The 22,283-nt window shown below is 44.4% G+C and overlaps 3 protein-coding genes across 3 annotated transcripts in view; 2 read left to right on the top strand and 1 right to left on the bottom strand.

The window, feature by feature from the left end:
- The window catches only part of LOC111959806 (potassium voltage-gated channel subfamily E member 2), a 367,483-nt gene that overhangs the window by 144,958 nt on the left and 200,242 nt on the right, over positions 1 to 22,283 (bottom strand). The window lies entirely within an intron of this gene.
- LOC111959921 (chromatin assembly factor 1 subunit B-like) lies at positions 114 to 11,174 on the top strand. The gene is made up of 14 exons (XM_023981770.2): positions 114 to 209; positions 631 to 763; positions 1,063 to 1,195; positions 2,415 to 2,538; positions 2,653 to 2,756; positions 2,894 to 2,990; positions 3,157 to 3,241; positions 3,343 to 3,436; positions 3,659 to 3,728; positions 3,861 to 3,952; positions 4,053 to 4,212; positions 4,452 to 4,988; positions 5,883 to 5,962; positions 6,216 to 11,174. Exons 2-14 carry the CDS (start codon positions 638 to 640, stop codon positions 6,335 to 6,337), a joined length of 1,824 nt encoding a protein of 607 aa, XP_023837538.1. The 5' UTR covers positions 114 to 209; positions 631 to 637; the 3' UTR covers positions 6,338 to 11,174.
- On the top strand, positions 15,310 to 21,498 carry LOC111959644 (uncharacterized). The gene is made up of 4 exons (XM_023981372.2): positions 15,310 to 16,995; positions 17,766 to 17,839; positions 18,062 to 18,296; positions 19,324 to 21,498. Exons 1-4 carry the CDS (start codon positions 16,656 to 16,658, stop codon positions 21,462 to 21,464), a joined length of 2,790 nt encoding a protein of 929 aa, XP_023837140.2. The 5' UTR covers positions 15,310 to 16,655; the 3' UTR covers positions 21,465 to 21,498.

The raw sequence follows: 22,283 nt of genomic DNA, 5'->3' as shown, positions 1-22,283 counted from the left end.
CCATTTGGATTACTCTGGTATTACAGCACCCGGAACCATCTCTGATGTTGCAGGTTCTCATACCCGCCCCCTTTCCCTCTCCTCCTATCACTGTTGACTTCTCTACCGGAAGTTATGGACGCACTCTACGCGGGAAACCAATGTTGTTTTGTCTGTGCAGTCTGCTTGTAGACTGGACTCAGCAGAAAAGCGAAACAGCGGAAAAACAGGTAGATAGAGATAAATGTTTATTTATGCATATGTTCTGGATGCATATCTGAGTAATTCAATAGGTAATATAACATTAACACTGTTCATTAGGTCATCGCAAGTGGTTTACTTCATCACACAGCTAGCTATCTGAACTAGCTAACGTAAACTAGCTAGCGATTGAGCTAACTTAGCTCTGGCTAAGCTAACGAACATGTTGGCTTTACTAAGCAACATTTCTCGTAGGTACTGAGCTACAATGAATATATGAGAGTAGAGCACTTGAAAGTTGCTAATGTCCCAACTTTCTTCACTGCCTTCTCATTTACAAGTGACTGTTGGTGTCAACAACACAACAATTGTTGTTTGTTCAGTTGCTAGTTATAGCTAGTATCTCTAGCTGACATTCTCCTTACTCTTTCTTCCTTTCCCTGTATTTAGTAGCAGGATGAAGGTGATAACATGTGAGATTGCGTGGCACAACAAAGAGCCTATCTACAGTCTGGACTTCCAGCACAACTCAGAGGGCCGCATACACAGGCTGGCCACAGCAGGAGTGGACACCACTGTCAGGGTGAGTACTAGCTAGCTGTTTAAAACAACCACATTGTCCAAATCGAAGTTTAGTGGTCGTGTACACAGATTTTCAGATGTTATGGCAGGTGCAGCGCCATATCTCTCTTACTCTCTCTCACACACACTTACATAGTTACACACAAACTGAACACTTGTATGCATTAGCAGAGGGCCTTTTTCTCTCACTCACACTGCTTGGTAAGGGAACAATGTAGTTATGCTTTCAGAGACAATGACCCAACGCGTGTAGTGGCTCTGTGTGATGCTGTAACGTGTGGTGTCACTTGCTGTGGTCAGCTGTGGCGTGTGGAGATGGGGACTGATGGGAAGGCAGTGGTGGACTTCCTGTCAAACCTGGCGCGGCACACCAAGGCCGTCAACGTGGTGCGCTTCTGCCCCAACAGCGAGCTGCTCGCTTCTGGAGGAGATGGTGGGTCACTATGTAGCAAACTTTTATATAGCAAATAGAATCGAACAAGGGTGATCAGCTTCTCCAATGCTGAAGGTGCATAAAGATGTCGGAATTCAAAAATGACATCATGGTTTTACCACTATCCATGGCGTTTTAAAACTATGGTGTGACATGGTTCAATTTTCCAAACTTGAAGCTAAAAATGGGATCATGTTTACTGTGGTTATGATACAAAAAAAGAGTAACAGAGAGCAATGTACAATACGGAAAACTTGGCAAACAAGTCATTTGTGGTAAGTGCATGGAGGCCGCCATCTTTTTGCACCTCTGGTATTGTAATCAGTTGATGCCAAAACAACAATAATATACTATTTTTTTTATTTTTGTGTTTTACCAATCTCGTTGAGATTAACTAGAGAGAGACCTGGCCTAAATAGCAGCACACAAAGTTGCAGACACATTTACAACACGAAGCACTACAGTTTAAAAAACATGAATGTACACATTGAACAGTAAGATGGTTTGAGAGTGTTGTGAAACTAGGGGTCAACAATTGACGCTCCCCCCCCCCCCCAATTATTTTCCATCATAGTGTTTAACCTAGCTTTAAACTCATTTAAAGGGACGAGGTCCTGTAATTTCAGGACCGTTTGAAACTCGTTCAAAGCGGAAGGGGCAGAGAACTGGAAAGCTTTTTCCCCCTAGCTCTGTACTGGCTTTAGGCACAATCAACAAAACACAGTTGTGAGTCAGGCAATAGTTTTTCATGTGACTGCTTGATAATGTAGTTAGACTAGTAAAAAAAGGGAACTGTCTCAGTATGGCTTTATAAATAAAAACGTACAAATGATTTAATCCCCTGAAGAGTTAAGGAAGGCCAGCCCACTCACACATAGAGGGTACAGGGATGTGAGAGCTTTGGAGTTGGTAACAAACCTCAGCACCCCATGGTACAGTGTTCATCATACATAATAACCTTATAGGGGCGTACATGTACAAGATATCACCATAATAAAGTATAAGCATAAACGTAGTGCAAACAAGCCTCTTTTATCGCTTCAAAATAAAAACATGACTTATTACGGACAAAAAACAATCCAGCTTGTGCCTGAGCTTTTTCACAAGACCTTCGATGTGGGATCTTTCAAGAAACCCAAGTACTTGTAAATTGCTATGATAAGAGATATTCAGTCCACAGAGTATATTTTTCCATGTGAGTGTAATGACTGTGTAACAGATGCAACCATCCTGCTGTGGAAGCTAAACGACAGTAAGGAGCCTGAACAGGCCCAATCGTTCCAGGAGGAGGAGGAGGATAGTCAGCTCAACAAGGAGAGCTGGAGTGTGGTCAAGACCCTGAGGTGAGACCCTCTAATAAATGCCCTTATCTACAATGCATGGTCCGCTCCCTGTAATATTTTGATATGTCTTACTTCATAACCACAGCTGTGATTGTTGTTTAAATTGTTTGGTAGGGGACACATAGAGGATGTGTATGATATCAGCTGGACTCGGGATGGGAACTTCATGGTCTCTGGTTCTGTGGACAACACTGCCATTATGTGGGATGTCACAAAGGGTAAGATGTGTGTACACAAAGTGTGTCTAAATGTGTCTGTTGAGTTGTACCTCTGTGTTGTCTATTATGTTTACTCTCGGTGAATGCATGCTGTTCATTAGTTATCACACAGGTAGTAACTGTGTTGTATTTCTCAGGACAGAAGCTGTGCATCTTTAATGACCATAAGAGCTATGTGCAGGGAGTGACCTGGGACCCGCTGGGCCAGTATGTGGCCACACTCAGCTGTGACCGGTAGGAACACACCGCACACAGCCACTGGTTCTGCGTGAGAAGCCATTTTGTCTCTCCCTTAATCAGTGATTAGTGGAACTAACATATAAACAATGAACCAGCATCAACTGGTAAACAATGTAATATGATTGATTGCCAATCTGACTGTCAACTCTCTCTCTTTCAGGGTGATGCGTGTGTACAGTACTCAGAGCAGGAGGAAGGCCTACAGTGTCAGTAAGATGAGCTCTGGATCAGCTGTGGGGGGAGAGGTCAGTATGAGCTGAATGGACAATCTCCCATACACACATGAAACAATCATACACACACTGAACACTCAATGATGTAATGGTGTTTATTTGCTTCTGTACAGGTGAAACAGTACCGAATGTTCCATGATGACAGCATGAAGTCTTTCTTCAGGCGACTCACCTTCACACCGGACGGATCCTTTTTGCTTGCCCCAGGTACACAAACACAAACGAAAACGAAAACAATTACTCTGTGTATTTGTCTGGTGACTTGAAACAGGAAGAAATTGTGTCCTGTGCTGCTGTCATATCCTTTGATGTGGAGGTCATAGGTGACATCCTGTTTAGCCCATCTCCTTTCTCTCTGTCTCTCCCTCTCTCTCTGTCCCCCTTTCTCTCTCTCTCTGTCCTTCCTCTGCGTTCTCTCTCTATGTGTAGCGGGGTGTGTGGAGGCAGGGGAGAACGTCACCAGCACTACATACGTCTTCTCCAGGAAGAGCCTCAAGAGGTCATTGCTGCCAACCAATAACCCTCTGGGGACAATGAAGATTTAGTGAAATGAACTGAGACTGTCACAGCCTGCAGTTTGCTTCTGTATCAGAGTATGGGTATAACCTGTATCTGCCTTTCTGTATCTTAGGCCCATAGCTCACCTGCCCTGCCCTGGTAAAGCCACCCTGGCTGTACGCTGTTGCCCTGTCTACTTCGAGCTGAGGACCAAGAAGGGAGATGGTAAGGACACACACAATAGCAAAAAAAGTATAGCTAACTCCCTTCCTCTCCTCTCTATGCCTTCCTCTCTCCTCACCACTCCACTCTCCCTTCCCTACAGATGGCAGTGCCCAGCCCCTGCCCAACATGTTTGGCTTGCCCTACAGACTGGTGTTTGCTGTGGCATCAGAGGACTCCATCTTCCTCTATGACACTCAGCAGACCCTACCCTTCGGCTACGTGTCCAACATCCACTATCACACACTCAGCGACCTCACCTGGTACACAACGCTCTTCAGATGTCTTGTATTGCTCTGTTTTTGATTAGCTTGAGGTAGAAGATGCCCTTGATCTAGGATCTGATGACCCTATCCCCCAATCCCAAACTGCACTGAAAAATGTCTGACCCTGTATCAGTGTTTGGGGTAACTTCTAACTACTCCTTGTGATAATAAGTTGTTGTAGTATTATTCCAGTCTGTGTTCCATCCAGTCTATTTAGTGATGATGTGCTGTTGTAGGTCTCGGGACGATTCTTTCCTGGCGGTGTCTTCTACAGACGGCTACTGCTCCTTCCTTTCCTTCTCTCCTGGCGAGCTGGGCACCCCCCTGAAGGAACCCCCAGTCCTGGAGGTCGTCACCCCCGGCAACGGCCCAGAGAAGAAGGGCAAGAAGGCTGCCATGGCTCGCATGGTGTCCCCCGTCCCTAAAACCACAGAGAGCACCGCCACTGTCCACGCCATTCCTAAAGAGACCCCCAGCACCCCCCTCACCTCCCATGCCACCCCCCTGGTCCCTGGGGGTGAGGAGAAGAACAACCCTGGCAAGGCCAAGCCACAGCCCCATAGGATCACCCTCAACACCCTGGAGGGATGGGGCAAGCCCAGCACCCCCAAAGCCACTGCTGCTAATTCCCCCAAGATCCCTACCACAACCAGCATCAGCGCCCCCAACACCCCCTCTACAGCCCAGCCCTGCCTCACCCCAAAGGCCCAAAGAAACACTCTTGGCCCCAGCACCCCTAAAGCTAGCACCACCCCTAAAGAACCTGTCCCCAGGTAAGAGCACAGACACAAGATGTCATGGATTTTTTATCTATAGACCATTGTGTGTCTGGTCTGTATTTTTGTATGCCTGTGTTTGTCTAATCAATGTAATGCTTACCTGTGAGTCAGAGTTTGTGCATTGGTGCGTATATTAGTGAGAATGTGTTTCTGCATGTGTGAGTAGCGTTTGCACGCTAAATCCCTGAACTCCCATTCAAATGGCTGGTGGTGACTGCCTGGTACCTACCTACACACAGCTACTACGTCACTGCCACATGATCACTGGATGGAAGGGAACAGTTAGACGGATAGGCTGATGGGAGCACCAGCCAGGGCAGCATGCCTAGTCTAGGGAAGGACATTGAACCATTTCCCCCCTACTGTTTCATTTATTAGAAATGTGCAGTATCTAAGAATCTCTATGCAGGTTCTGAATCCACATTGTGGATGATAAGTAATTTGTTGACATTGAGTGTGAGACAAAATAATGGCAGAGCTTGCGGCGTGTATTGGTCGTTAGCTACTGTCTGTCAGAACAAAACCCTGTCTGGTATTCAGGGTTCTTTGGACCCCACCCACTGTTAATCAAGTACCGATTATCCTGAGAGGCTGCCGGCAGACAAGATGGGCAGTGTGTGTGTGTGTGTGTGTGTGTGTGTCCGGTCATTATCAGTCTGTGAGGAGATTTGAATGAGGAGAGAAAGAGCATAGATGGGAAGAAGTGCAGTTAGATTGTTATTATTTGCCGGTTTAGTTTTTCCTTATGAATCCTAAATTAGGTGCAAGTTTTTCTTATGTAGGCCTACATAAAAGCCGCATTTTGGAACTTATTCCTAAGCCACCTACTCAAGTGCCGGGTAGAATCCCTCTCTAAGTCACTGTTCTCTCGCTACCTTCTGTTTTTAGACGGATATCTCTGACTCCCGTCGTCTCTAGATCTCCAGCTGCCTTTACCACACCCTCCTCCACGGAGAAAGCCAAACATGGTCAGCATATCATGCAACAACCAACACAGGGATTTGCCAAGCACTTTTACAACAAGGCCAGGGATTGGCTATGGACAGTGTTATAGTTACCTGTCTCTGTAATGGGGTCTGCCTCTGAGCGCCCAACCAATGAAACAAAATTAACATCTGAGTATACTAAATGATGTAAAATCCTATTCCTAAGAAAGATTTATTCAGTCCAATGTTCTGTCTACGATTGATGCATGTATTTTGGTTCACCTTTTCCCCCCAGAACAAACCTCTCCCCCCACCGACCCTGTGTGCCAGCCCCCAGAGTCCAAGCGGCCCAAGTCCAGCACCCTGGCAGGCAAGACAGGGGTGGCTCCAGCCTCAAGGGCCACACCCAACCCCTAAGGACCCCTCATTGCCAAGAACCCTCTGCAGGACAGAGTGGTGTCAACATGCAACTCGCATATTATCAACACGCACACACACAGTCACACACAGTCTAGCCTATAGAACTGCTTAGAGACTGGTGTTGTGACCTAATTTACACGCTCACAAGAGTTCACAGAGCATAGACTGGTGTTTCCTCCTAATGCAACTTTCTGTATGTTTTTGTAATTTCACATCCTGAATTCTTCTGTAGCTTAATTTATTGGATAACCAGGTAGTTATTTAAGTGATAATGCCCAAGAAGCATTGTTAGCCGTGCCAATATATCCTCCAAACACCGTCTTCGAGGGCAGTATCAATTTTATACAGCGGGTTACCAACATATTCAAATAAGGTTATTTTCATGAATTTATTCATACTATTTCATCATTCCTCAAGATATAGTCCAGACACAAATCTAGGGTTGCTACCCAAGCCGGCTGGTCGTTCGTTCAGTCTTTTTGTTCTGTATCTATGCCATACTGGCAGGCAACGTTCTTATCCCCTGCTTGCTAGCTAGCCAACTACGGCTACCTTACAGTCACGTCAAACAGTGCAGACAGAATAACAACAGTAGCTGCATTTGTTTAAGCTGCTTTCTAGTGACATTTATTTGGAAACATCCATAACAATGAGCTAATGAGATGCGATTTAGCCTGGCTTTGAAAATGTGCTCTCTCATCAGGGCACTGTTGTTCAGAGGAGCTAGCTAACAACACAGCTACAATAACTTCAAACGGAAACTGGAAAGACTGCAAACTATCTTTGTTTCATTTTACCTTTTTTCAATTGACATTTCTTTGTTTATATTCATAAAAATGATGCCAGTTGATTCATGATTTCGACTGGCTGAGAAACGCTGCCTGTCTTTCTCGTCCCGACCCCAACAAGTTCATAACTATGGGACAGCTGGAGAGAGACAGACAGCAATGTTCATACAAATCTCCATTGTTGAAAACTAAATGTTAGTCTAAAAGAAATGTGAGAATGTCTAGATGCTTTTTAAAGTTTAGAACTTCCCTGCCTGGTCTGATGAGACAGTTGATTGCGTATTCAGATGGAACAGAGTAAATGTACATTTTTAACATAGATTAGATAGATTTTGCCAGTGGTAATTTGTGGAATAGACACCGGCTAGAATGCGCTTTTAACCAATCAGCTTTCAGGATTAGACCCACCCGTTGTATAATGTAAATTAAAAACTGTGTGGTTCCAGCCCTAATTGGCTGACAGCCATGGCATATCAAACCGTATACCACGGGTATGACAAAACATTTATTTTTACTCCTCTAATTATGCTGTTAACCAGTTTATAATAGCAATAAGGCGGCTCTGGGGTTTGTGGTATATGGCCAATATACCACGGCTAAGGGCTGTGTTCAGGCACTCCGCGATGCATCGTGCGTAAGAACAGCCCTCAGCTGTAGTATATTGGCCATATGCCACACCCCCTCATGACTTAATTCTTAAATATAAATGTACCTGGCTAAAAATAAAGGATAAGAAACATTAAGTTACATATAAGATAAAACTACCTCAGTCCAAATTATGCTTAGCTCATGTATGAAACTGTACAATGGTCATTGACTTTAGTCTGAATGGTTGTCTGTAGTGGTGTTACATTGGGGTCGTTTCTCCTTTTTATATGAATGTTTGTATATTGTACTTTTTGGATTTTGGTAACACTTCAATACAATAATGCTTGTCTAAAAAAAAATATGTATTCGTTATGTCTCTCTAAACATTCCCATGAATGTTCCCAGGACCTAGGTGGTAAATCTAAAAACACTATGAAAAATCAGGGAAACCAGGTCTGGTATTCATAGCTGACTTTGAAAAGGCCTTTGATAAAGTACGACTGGAATTTATAAATGCCTGGACTATTTTATTTTGGAGAATCTCTTATACAATGGGTTAAAGTTATGTATAGTAACCCCAGGTGTAAAATAGTAAATAATGGCTACTTCTCATAAAGTATTAAAATGTCAAGAGGAGTAAAACAAGGTTGTCCACTATTGGCATATCTATTTATTATGACTATCAAAATGTTAGCTTTGAAATCAGATCCAACCATTAATATCAAGGGGCTAGAAATCCAGGGATTAAAAACAAAGGTGTCAATGTACAATTCATGTTTTCTTTTAAATGTGTAATGTGGATCCCTGCACAGCCTCAAAGGATCTAGATCATTTTTCTAATCTCGCTGGATTACAACCAAATTGATAAATGCACCATATTATGTATTGGATTGCTAAAAAATACAACTTTTACATTACTGTGTAGTTGACCAATAAAATGGTCTGATGGAGAAGTGGACATACTCTATTCATATCCTGAAAAAATGAAATTATCTTACTACAATACATTTTTTTTAAATTAGTCAAAAAAGATAATCTTACTACCATGGAAAGGACAATACCTATCTATTTGTGAAGAAATCACCCTTATAACCCTTTAGCCATATCCCAGTTTACCTATTTACTTATGCCTACACCTAACGACTTGTTTTTTAAATTATATGAGCAAATGATATTCAACTTTATTTGGAAGCGCAAGCCAGACAAAATTAAACGGGCTTATTTATATAGTAAATATGAATTTGGAGTGCAGAAAATATTAAAGGATTGGACCTCTCACTACAGGCTTCAGTCATACAAAACTGAAATTTAAATTCAAACTGGTTCTCTAGCTGATTAGTAAGAATGGCTCACCCCGTGTTCAATAATGGCCTTTTCCCCTTTATTCAGATTACAACCTCTCACTTTTGGTTATTTGAAAGTAAAATAATCTCCAAAATATTGTAATAAAAAAAAAAACATGCCATAGAAAGCTGGTTGCAATTTCTGTTTAATCCACCAGAAAATAACAAATATTACAACAAATAGTATGGTTAAACTCAAATATACTAATTGATAAAAATAAAAATGTAATGGAAAAACTATGTTTAAAAACAGTATAATCTTTGTAAATTATATCATAAATAGGACTGGTGGAGTTATGTCACACTTGCAGTTAACAAAAATATATGGAAATGTCTGCTCTATCCAAGATTACAACCAAATGATTGCAGCATTACTACAAAAATGGAGGAGGCAAGTGGAAGGAGAAGGAACTTGTCTGTTGGCCCTGCATTAAAGACCAAAATTGGTTAAAGGAAATTGTGATAAATTAAAAAAAGTATACCAGTAAAATTAAAGGACCATAAAAATGGCAGTTGAGTCATACAGGTTGAAAAATAGTTGGGAAGAGGTTTTCGATGTAACGATTCCATGGCACGTGGTTTATGAACTGATAAGGACTCTGGATTCAAAACTTTGGTTTTCAATTTAAATTATAATCCAAACATATCAAAATATATTTTAAATTTGAGATTATTCAAAGTAGCCACCCTTTGCCTTGATGACAGCTTTGCACACTCTTGGCATTCTCTCCACCAGCTTCACCTGGAATGCTTTTCCAACAGTCTTGAAGGAGTTCCCACATATGCTGAGCACTTGTTGGCTGCTTTTCCTTCACTCTGAGGTACAACTCATCCCAAACCAACCTCTGAACAGTTGATGTTCAGATGTGTCTGTTACTTGAACTCTGTGAAGCATTTATTTCGGCTGCAATTTCTGAGGCTGGTAGCTCTAATGGACTTATCCTCTGCATCAGAGTTAACTCTGGGTCTTCCTTTCCTGTGGCTGTCCTCATGAGAACTGGTTTCATATCGCTTTATGTTTTTTTCGACTGCGCTTTAAGAAACTTTCTAAATTCTTGACATTTTCTAGATTGACTGACCTTCATGTCTTAAAGTAATGGTGGACTGTCATTTCTCTTTGCTTATTTGAGCTGTTCTTGCCTAAATATGGACTTGGTCTTTAACCAAATAGGGCTATATTCTGTATACCACTCCTACCTTGTCATAACACAACTGATTGGCTCAAACGCATTAAGAAGGAAAGAAATTCCACAAATGAACTTTTAACAAGGCACACCTGTTAATTGAAATGCATTCCAGTTCCAGGTGACTACCTCATGAAGCTGGTTGAGAGAATGCCAAGAGTGTGCAAAGCTGTCAAGGCAAAGGGTGGCTACTTTGAAGAATCTCAAATATAAAATATATTTTGATTTGTTTAACACTTTTTTTTGTTACAAAATTATTCCATATGTGTTATTTCATAGTTTTTATGTCTTCTATTATTCTACAATGTAGAAAATAGTAAAAATAAAGAAAAACCCTTGAATGAGTAGGTGTGTCCAAACTTTTGACTGGTACTGTATATGGAGGATACCTCCATCGCAGTTCTGCAGATTTTGCTGCGAAGAGACAGAAACATTAGATTGCATGTTTTGGTACTGACCATATGTAGCCTGTTTATGGTCGCAGGTTAAGGAATGGCTGATGAATTGCAAAATTTATCCGGAGTGAACTCGGCAAATAGCACTACTGGGTGATTTGAAAAGTTAGTCAATCGATCAATAATATAATAATACTCTTAGCAGAAATATTTATAATTAATTTAGCATCTGAGCTAAATAGGTTATATTGTATATTTGTATGTTTCCAATTCATGATGAATTACGGTTGTATGTGTGTTTGCTACTAATCTCCTGTTAAGTGTGTTACAGGCCAATGGAGAAAACAGTTAAAGGCATACATGCTCCAAGGCCTACTGGAAGTGACCGTAATGGCAGCACACGTTCTTTTGACCATACCAGACCATGGTTACCATACTGTTTGTTTCTTTAGTTTTAATGATCAGAATTAGTTTTGTGAGAATTTTCTTTACATTTTTGTATCCAGAAGAATGACAAATAAATGAATCAAACTGCACATTGGATTCGTATGTGTCAAGACTAACATTTTGCCACTCTCCATTGTTGTTGAAGGATTAGAATGGAAATTGTATTAGGACAATTATATTGAACAATTTAGCCACTAAAGAAACAATGAGAATAGAAAGGTTCAGAACTTTTGTGAAACATCACAGCACAGTGGGAAACAATATGGCAATTAGAAATTAAAACTGGATGATGGTCTTTGGAGATCGATGGAAGGGGTTTAGGGTAGCTGTAGGGTGGGACTGAAAACAAACAAAAAAGATAACTAATGTAAAATACACTACATGGTCAAAAGTATGTGGACACCTTGTCGAACATCTCATTCCAAAATCATGGGCATTAATATGTAGTTGGTCCCCCCCTTTGCTGCAATAACCGCCTTCATTCGTCTGGGTAGGCTTTGCACTAGATGTTGGAACATTGTTGCAGGGACTTGCTTCCATTCAGCCACAAGAGCATTAGTGAGGCTGGGTATTGATGTTGGGCGAATAGGCCTCGCTTGCAGGCGGCGTACCAATTCATCCCAAAGGTGTTTGATGGGGTTGAGGTCAGGGCTCTGCAGGCCAGTCAAGTTCTTCCACACCGATCTCGACAAACCATTTCTGTATGGACCTCGCTTTGTGCATTGGGGCATTGTCATGCTGAAACAGGAAAGGGCCTTCCCCGTGCACAGAATTGTCTAGAATGTCATTGTACGCTGTAGCGTTAATATTTCATTTAATTGGAACTAAGGGGCCTAGCCCGAACCATTATTCCTCCACCAAACTTTACAGTTGGCACTATGTGTTGGGGCAGGTAGCGTTCTCCTGGTTATCCGCCAAGCCCAGATTCGTCCGTGGTGAAGCATGATTCATCACTCCAGAGAATGTATTTCCACTGCTCCAGAGTCCAACGGCGGCGAGCTTTACACCACTCCAGCCGATGCTTGGCATTGCGGATGCTGATCTTAGGCTTGTTGTATGGCTGCTCGGCCATGGAAACTCATTTCATGAAACTCCCAACAAACGGCTATTGTGCTGACGTTGCTTCCAGAGGCAGTTTGGAACTCGGTAGTGTGAATTGCAACCGAGGACAGGCAAAATAATGTACGTACTATGTGCTTCAGCACTTGGCGGTCCCGTCCTGTGAGCTTGTGTGGCCTACCACTTCACGACTGAGCCGTTGCCCCTAGACATTTCCATTTCACAATAACAACACTTACAGTTGACCGGGACAGCTCTAGCAGGGCAGACATGAACTGACTTGTTGGAAAGGTGGCATCCTATGATGGTGCCACGTTGAAAGTCAATGAGCTCTTCAGTAAGGCCATGCTACTGACAGTGTTTGTCTATGGAGATTGCATTGCGGTGTGCTCGATTTTATACTCCTGTCAGCAACGGATGTGGCTGGAATAGCCAAATCCACAAATTTGAAAGGGTGTCCACATACTTTTGTATATATAGTGTATGTTGAACTACAAATAAGAAGAAAGTGGAGTTGGATTGGACACACCATACGAAAACTGGCCACCAACCACTTGCCTTCCATGAAATTGAACCCCCAGTGCAAAAGAAAGAGGGGTTGACCCAAAACACTTGGAGGAGAGACTTCCAGGCAGAGATTACGGCAAAAATGGTGGATAAATTAAGACAGTTCACTCAGGTCGTTTACCATTGAAAGAAATGGTCAGTTCCTGTCTACTTAAGGGGGTGTCTCTCCCATAGACACCAATGTGATAGCAGCTGGGTCTGGTCTAATTAGTTCATTGACTTCCATTGAAACAGAAAAAATTAGGGAGTGGGATGTCTCGCTTCCTCTTCCATCTCTCATGACCGAGAGTGGCCTCAACTGGTGCGACCTGAAAAAACTTGCCCCGGCCCAAACCAAGGGGGATGAAGGACATTCGTCAATGGCCTATGCTCCTTATAGAAGCCAAGTAAATATGTCAAGTAAGACAATTTATGAACATCTTTAAAAATGGTAGTTGCATCAGGTTTTCAACTAAATGTATCCATCAAACAAAGTACTGGGGATACCTGACACCTGGCAGACATTTATGTTAAACAATTGGACGTGTGAAAACAAGTCTCCTATTGGCCTATCCAGAACAGTGTATGAAGGAAGGAAAATGAGAGGAAGCCCGATATACCTTTGAAACCCACCCATTGTCTGACACTGAGGTGAGATTATAATGCCTGAGAGAGGAGGAGGGGTCGATGTGTCCTTGTGAAAGTCACACTGCTTGTTTATGTGTTTATAGTAATAGTTTAAATGTTCACAAACCCTCACGGACAATCGTATGAGAAGCAGACATCTTCTGTAGACATTGGTTTCATTTCACACATAGGAAGTTCACAGAATCAATTAAACACCTCATCTTTCAATTTGCTTGTTTTTCTGTAACTGGGTGGTTACTTGGTCTTGGATGTTTCTTGGTAGAGGTTGCCCTTTGACAAATACCCAGGATCATCTTAAAACCACTCTCTACCTTTTGTTTTCAGGCAGATAACTCTGACCCCTGTCGTAGCCTGATCTTCTACTGCCACTCAAATCTTCACCACACCCTCCTCCACTGAGAAAGCCAACATGGTCAGTATATCCTGCAACAACCATATGTGTGAGGGAACAATTTACGAATCTGATTAGCAATAATAAGGCAGCAAGGTAGTAAGGCGCCTCCTCTTGCCCAATTGCAGATCCATAACGCCTTAAAGGTGAGCATTTAGAGCCTCAAATCAAATTGTACTTGTCGCATGCGCCGAATACAAAAGGTGTAGACCTTACAGTGAAATGCTTACTTACAAGCCCTTAACCAATAATGCAATTAAGAAAATACAAAAAAAAGTAAGAGATAAGAATGACAAATAATTAAAGAGCAGCAGTAAATAACAATAGCGGGGCTATATACAGGGGGTACCGGTGTCGATGTAATTAAGGTAATTATGTACATGTAGGTAGAGCTATTTAAGTGGTAATGCATAGATAATAACAGAGAGTATCAGCAGCTTGGGGGGGGGGGCGGGGGGTGCAATGCAAATAGTCTGGGTAGCCATTTGATTAGCTGTACAGGAGTCTTATGGCTTTGGGGTAGAAGCTGTTAAGAAGCCTCTTGGAGCTAGACTTGGCGCTCCGGTACTTGCCGTGCGGTAGCAGAGAGAACAGTCTATAACTAGGGTGGCTGGAGTCTTTGACACTGCCTGGTATAGAGGTCCTGGATGGCAGGAAGCTTGGCCCCAGTGATGTACTGGGCCGTACGCACTACCCTCTAGTGTACTCCTCAATGCCATCGGAAGAATCCCAGAAGATATTTCAATCTGTGCGAGCAAAACAGTCCTGTAGTTTAGCATCTGCTTCATCTGACCACTGGAACTGATCACTAGTCTTTCCAACCACAGGTGAACGTACACAAGAGTAATTTAGGGCAGAATCTGTCATTAGAGTAGTGGTGTATATTTAGCCTCAATCACTTTTTTTGCTTGCTGCATGTCATGCTTTAGAAGAAGAAGAGGATGATGATGATGATGATAATAATGATGATGATTAGGTTAAGGACTACAGAGTCTGTTATATAGTCAGGTGCATAGCGCTTGGTGTGTGTATTTGTTCATGTATGGTCCACTCTGGTCTTACGTCACACAGTCAGTATGGAAAATGCCTTATCATGGCTATGTACAACTGGAAGCATATTAATGTGACTGTAAAGCCCATAATCCGTATAATAAAGGTTCTAAATTCGGTGATGCAAAATTAAATTAAATACTGCTAGTCCTGCCTTCCAGTTTTGGGGCACATACAGTATCTAAACTACTGCATATAATAAACTTTTTATAAAAAATGATATTTATAGCCCATAGGAGATGAATACCTGAACATCTTGGTATCTGATCACATTTATTGGTCTGAATGCATGAGGAGAATTATCTAAGAATATATGAATTCCCTAGAGAGGTATTGGGTGATATATGAGAAGTAGCGGAATTGATACTTGTAAAAATCACACCAAGCGAGGCAAAACTGCCGTCAACAACCTATCTTGATGCATGAAAAAACACCATCTGACTGGCAGTTCCAATGGCCAATCGCATTGTCTATGGTCGGGGCTCTTTAAAGGGTCTACTAATAGGCATTGAGGCAGAGATGCTGCGAGTGTTAGAACGAGTTAGGTTGTCATGTAGTAACCAACAGAAGGTTACGAGTTAAACAAATATATGATTATTTGATCGTCTGACTGGTTTTGCGTAAAGGGAAGAGATATGGAATGAGTCGGATACCACAGATGCGAGTCTTGTGTTGTTTTTGGAGACATTATTTTGACATTTTTTATATTCGTGGTGATCGACGAGATACCTCGCTTCACGCGGTCGTTCAACTCGCGATGCTGGACAGATCGCTGCATCATCATGTTGCTTCCGAGTTAGCGAAAGAAATCACAAGTTACACCAGGGGGGCAGTGAGTCGTCGTCATTTAGCTACAGAGGCTACCCGACAATTGCAAGCAGAAAAAGAGGGACGCATTAGCTACATCTGTTGATTTGGCTTGTTGGCACTTCAGTGATACATTGTCGCGCCCGGTGATGTGACCTAAGAAGATCAGTAAGTGGTTACATTGTAGCCTATCACTTGTGTTTATGCCTGGGATTGGCTCGATATTCCTCCTAATTTGTTGGGTGGGTGCGATCGTAATTAGCCAATATTTTGATTATGGGCACAGTGGCTGAATTTGGGATAAAGAAAAACCAAAGGGCATTATTTTTCAAACACAATTTGCCACTGAAACAGGCTAATCTATCCAGACCTAGCCTACATCGTAATCATCTGGAATATAGGCAGTTCATGTGTACTGTTATTGACTCCATCATCATCAAATGACCTCTTGGACTTGTCAAGGGAGTGCACATGTTTAGTGTCTGTTGGATTACACAAATTGTGTAGGATAGCCTATCGACTCAGACACGACTCTGCTCGGGTTATGATCATGACCCAGGAATGTATGTATAATCGCCAAAGAGATGCTGACTTCATTGAACTATGCTGGTGACATTTCTCCTAAAATAACAAATAGTTTACATAGTCTTGTGCTGCTGACTCTTATTGGATAGGCTAGGTATTGATTTTAGTGGGTAATTGTGCCACTGTCTCAGTACTTGGTCTGTTTTAACCACACAATGGAATACAACATAAATAGCCTATCTAAATAGGTTGCAAATGGGTTCATTTCAAAGTTTCGTTGCATCCTATATGTTCCTGACGTGTGAGTAATCATTGGTCACAATCCACTCCTGTCACTGCATCCACGTGGAGTTCATGTAGGTATACTTGAAAACTTTGGGTTGAGGAAACTTCCAGCCGTGACGCACAGACTGCTCCCTCTGCTGTAGTCCTGCTGCAAAAAGGTGACAGCTTTTTAGTTTTTGCTGTCACACAGCAGAGAGGAAGAGGTATTGACTCAATAAGGAAAAAGTAGGCTACAGCAGATTAAAAACATCTGTCTAAAATGGACGGCGACTGCAACTATAAGATGCATTATGTGAATGATGACACATTTTCTCCATCCAAACCTCTACTGGACCAAGTGCGGGTGCCCGCGGGGGAGCCCGACGCCCCCAGTGTTCTACAGGGGCGTGGGTCTGTTTATTGCTCGCCAAACTTTGACATGATTGATGGGCTGCTGTACCGTAAGAAGTTGGAGAGAGGCTTCATCCACTACCGGGAGGTGCTAGACGAGGACCGACGGCTTGGGGCGATTGCCACTTTCCACCGGCGGCGGCCAGGCATGTGCCACCACTCCCTGGAGGATACGTACAGATCAGTGGCCGAGAACTACTGGTGGGAGGGTGAGTCTGGTCGGGTGGGATGGTTATTATCGATCCCTCATCCAGTTAAGTCTGTACTCGATTGAGCCCTCTGTGGGTTCGGACTGATGGTTGTGCTGATATTTACTGTCACTTTCTTTCATCTCTTTCTCCTTTTCTCTCACTGTCTGCCTTTCTCTTTCAGACAAACTTTCTATCCCACTCACTCAATGACTTTCTCTTTCTAGCTGTTCCTCTCTGTCTGCCTGTCTAACCACCTTCTCTCTCCCTGTCCTGTAGGTTTCAGTGAGTCTAGCCTGATGTCTCTGCTGGACTTCTCCTACTCCTCTACCCTTTTTACACAGGACAATGATTAAAACCACTTAGGATGTTCCCGAAAGTGGCTTTTCAGACAAAATAATTACACCTCATCTCATCACATTGTAGACTGTTATTGTAATGTTCTTGCGAGGCCAGTGTTTCCAAACTTCTCTATCCTCCTATCCTCTGGTGAGATGATGTATTCATCCATTCTGTAAAGAGGGATGTCCCTCTTTACAACCAGAGAGACCTAAAAAAGAAAGTGAACTGCAGGCGTTCGACAGAGGTGTTATTATATTGCAACATAAGTCAGATTGATGCTGTATAATGTCGAACTACGTTGAATAAATACTGGTCTTGTTTTGCGGTTAAAAAAACCAATGACCCTTTTGGTGGTCAAAAACATTGCCTGTGTAATATGGTTTGTTTCGTTAATATAAAATCCGTTATGATGATCATTGCAATAACGTACATGATTGACCCTTCCTCAGGGATGTACTTCCAGATCCGAGACTTTGTCCGGGGATGTCCAGCGTGCCTGGAGCAGAGGAACAAGAGACCCAAGGTAAGAGATGGCACCATAGAGCATCCTGATGTGAAGGCACTGATACTGAATGATGTTCTCACCAGGTCGTTCTCTCCCCCATCTCTCTGCCACTCACGTTTGCTCTCTTTCACACTTCCTTCTCTCACATTCTCTTTCCTTCAATCCCTTTCTCACCCTCGTTCTCACGTTATTGGTGACTCTGTTCTACTCGCTCGTGTTAATTCGCTCTCTCTCCTACAGAAGCGTGTGGGTGAGAGGCGTCTCTCTCAGACGATGATGTCACACAGCCGTGACATGCTGAGTAAACTGAGGAGCCAGCGGGAGGCGGGGCTGTTCTGTGACATCACTCTGAGGACTGACGGATGCTCTTACTCCGCCCACAAGGCGGTGCTGGCAGCGGTGAGCGAGTACTTTCAGGAATTATTCACTGAGATGGACTCCGCCCCTAGCTCCAGGTCTGACATCGACCTCACAGGTACGAGATTGACACACACACTTCTGAATGGGGTTGTTTCTTTATCCATCTGTCTCTGTTTTCCTCCATCTACTCTGCTCTCTCCTTTTGTGGATGCCCATGTTTTGGCATGGACATGACCGCTACTGCTCTGAAAAGGAACTTAACAGCACTTTCTACCTCACTCTCTTTTCCACTTTTTCACTTCCTCATGTTTGGTCTCCTCCTACTGTTTTCCCCCCTCTGGTCTTCTCAACATATGTCATTTACAAAAGTTAAATCAGTAAGGCTGGTCTGAATGTTCGTTTAACTTCATCCAGTCAGCATAACATAATTCACTTTGTTTCCTATTCTACAGGCATAGTGGGAATGACGACAAACGTATCATCATCAGCAAGCATCTTGTTTCTTCTCCTCTTCTCCCATGTGCAGAATGCTATTTACCTATTTACCTTGTGGCCTATTAGCACAACACAATAATGCTCATTCCTCATGCTTGCTGTTTAACCTATGTGCTCACTCTGGCAATTAATACCTTCCTCTCTCTCAACCAATGGATGTAAGTCTTGGGATGTATTTATGTCAACTTACCGATGTTCTCTCACTTGCTGTTTTTCAGCAACAGTTTGACAACCATCCACCCCCCCACCAGCTATAATAACCTTAAGGCCCGTCATTGGAACTCCTTTCCCCCAGTAGGGGGGGGGGGGGGGGGTTCGATGCCAGAAGTCCCACATAGGGCGACCTGCCATCATATGATCTTGCTCCGAGGATTTTCCCTCGCAGACAAGGCCATTCCCCAAACTATTTAATAAAATGTCATATTGCATTCCTATGTTGTCCATTCAGTTAATCCTGTACTAGATTGAACTGTCTGTGGGTTAGGACTGATGGTTGTGCTGAGATTTACTGTCACTTTTATCTTTCTCCTTTTCTCTCTCTCTCTCATCCAGACAAACTTTCTATCCCACTCACTCAATGACTTTCTCTTTCTAGCTGTTCCTCTCTGTCTGCCTGTCTAACCACCTTCTCTCTCCCTGTCCTGTAGGTTTCAGTGAGTCTAGCCTGATGTCTCTGCTGGACTTCTCCTACTCCTCTATTCTGTGTGTGTCTGAGGAGGACCTTCCAGAGGTCAGCACTATGGCCCGTCACCTGGGCATGTGGCCTGCCGTGGAGGCCTGTTCTGCCCTCCAGAGGGAGCAGGGATACCACGCCGCCCAATACCCCACCATGGAGCACCCTGCCCTAGGCTTCTCATCGCAGATCCCTGGATCTCCCCTGGAGCTCCACCACCACCAGAGGGACAGGAAGAGGAATAGGGGGTTGGCTGGAGAGGGCAGGGAGAGGGTGGCTGGGGGTGGAAGGGTAAAGGGGGTGGATGATGGCTTCAGACAGATTCTGGATCAGTCCAATGAGTCGAGGGAGGAGAGCCCGACCAGGCGGTCACCCCGTCGCCCCCCCGGACCCAGCCCCCTCCCCCTAGGGCAGAACGGTCTCCCCCTCAGCCCCACCCGCAGGATGAAGCTCATCGACTTCAAATCTCCGTCTTGTAAAATATCTTCTTCCCCTCCAAAAAACGTATCCTCCATCCCTCGCTCCCGAAACACCCAATCTTCCTCCTCCTCGCCCCACACGCGTCTTCTCCGCTCTACTCCCGGGGCCGCCCAGGAAGTCCAGAGACTGCTTCCCAGGACAGAGAGCCCTCGGGGCCGAAAACCTCACCCTGTCCCCCATCCTGCCTCCACCTCCTCCACACAGAGGGCTGGCTCTGAGGCCCCCATAGTGAGGGTGAAGCAGGAGGAAGAGGGGGACGAGGATGAGAAAGATCATTTCCGAGCACTGGAGAAGTACCGCCTGATGAGCGTGCTCGGGTTACAGAGGACGTCCCTCCTCCCCAGACCAGAGGATCTGATTGGCTGGAGGCAGAAAAAACGCCTCCGAAAGTTGAAGGTCAATAACTATTCATTGACCAAGAGGAGGAAACCTCGCCCCCAGGCGTCAGGAGGGCTTACGTTCGGGGGGCCGCCCCTGTCACTCCCCCTATGTACCCCTGCCAAAGCTCACTTCCTGAGCAGGATCATAAAGACGGAGCCTGAGTATCCAATCAGCATGGAGGACATGAGACTGAAGAAACCCAGGCAGCCCCGGCGGTTTCCGCCCAGTGACAGGAGCATGCGCAGTAAAGTAGTGTTACCAGACCTGCTGCAGCCCGTGTCCAGGCTGGTCTACGGAGGGAGGGATCTCAGGCGCTCTGTCAGGGGTGTTGAGGCCAGCCACCCCCCTCCACCTCTCCCACCCCGTTCTGGGAACACCAGAGTTCCAAATCCCAAGAGGAACGTCTCTACTGTCCGGATCAAACCCGAACCTGCCGACTATGCCATCTCAGCACCACCCCTCCCCTCACATGGCCGACACCCAAACCCACACCTCTCCCCTCCCAGGGCCCACCCCAGGCACAAGTTTACCACAGAAACTGTCAGAGCGCTCCGCTACAACAGCGGGCGTCCGATGGCCAAAGATAAGCTGAAGCGGAGTGGCATGAAGTCTGGGAGAGCCCAGCGTAAGCCCAGAGAGGAGAGCATGAGGACTGGGAGCAGCCAGGGAGTGAGGAAGATCATGGAGAGAGGGCCTGGAGCTATGAGCAGCAGGAAGACGAGCAGCATCCTCAGCCCTGATCCTGTTCCTCCTCCCCTCCACAGCCATCCTCTGTACAGGGTCATCAAGGAGGAACCAGCAGACCCTCTACCTGTGGCGGGGTCCTTCCCCGAGCCACCCTCCGTGTCCTCCTCCCCAGAGCTGGGCAAAAGGCAGATCAAGCCCCCTGTCAAGCTCCTAGACCCAGGCTTCCTCTTCAGCTTCTGCCGGCCGGCAGGAGGGCCCATGTTGGGGGTGAAGAGGGAGGAGGAGAGTGTGGATATCTGCCTAACACGGTCGGTCTCAAGGGTAGAGAGATTTGGTTCCGGGGGGGCCCCAGCCAGGGTCCTGAGGGCCAGAGGAGGCCTCCCCACTCTCCACAGGGTGAAGAAGGAGAGGGAAGAAAGGAGTGTAAGCCAAAGTCCAACCCAGAGGCAGGGGCCACCAAGGGCTGTCAACTCTCACCAACACAAATCCCCCCACCTGGATAGAGCCACAGGGTCAAAGGATGCTTGCGTTGCTCGGGACATACCAAAGGTAAACACTGGGCAATAGTGTAGTTTTTCTTGCACGTTCTCCTATGATTTGGGCAACTTTTAATATTTTAAAAAGTGGGTTGCTGCTCTCCTCAGTCCTCACCTTATCTCTGTCACATGTACTGACATGAAAACACAAGATGGATGAAAGAAATGGTATAGGTGTACTGAAGGACTTTTCACATGTCCAGTACAGATTAAGGAAAGGAAGCCAGGATGAAACTTTTGAGATGCAGCCTTGCTTTCCTCCACAGTGGAGAGTAGAGTAGAGGGGAGGTCTGGGGTGGGTGAAGTTAACTGTTATCTCTCCATAACACCATTCATCAGACTGAGGATTCCGTTAGGGGTTAAACAGGCTGAACCAATGTCAACCCTGTCTGAGGGGGAGGGTGTTCTACTCATCAGCCATACTTTTTCTTTGGGAACTAACTGGAGCAAAATGTTGACACTTTAATACTCTCTTATATTACGTTAGAAAAGTCTGATCTGAGATAAGATTACGTTCTTCTTTTGGAGATTGTAAATTGAGTTTGATAACATTCCATGTTCATTGCTCTCCGTTGACATGCATAGATCATTAAGCTAAAATATGTAATGACCATGGAACTGGTGTCATGAACTGGTGTAATGACCATGTAACTGGTGTCATGAACTGGTGTCATGACCATGTAACTGGTGTCATGAACTGGTGTAATGACCATGGAACTGGTGTCATGAACTGGTGTCATGAACTGGTGTAATGACCATGCACAGTTCATGAGAAAAAAAAACATTCAGTTACCTGGTCATTACCCAGTTCCATGAACCAGTTCATGACACCAGTTCATGACACCAGTTA

Source organism: Salvelinus sp. IW2-2015, linkage group LG36, assembly GCF_002910315.2.
Source record: "Salvelinus sp. IW2-2015 linkage group LG36, ASM291031v2, whole genome shotgun sequence".
Taxonomy (NCBI): domain Eukaryota; kingdom Metazoa; phylum Chordata; class Actinopteri; order Salmoniformes; family Salmonidae; genus Salvelinus; species Salvelinus sp. IW2-2015.
Note: the sequence above shows the minus strand (reverse complement) of the source record. Positions and strands in the feature narration are given on the sequence as shown.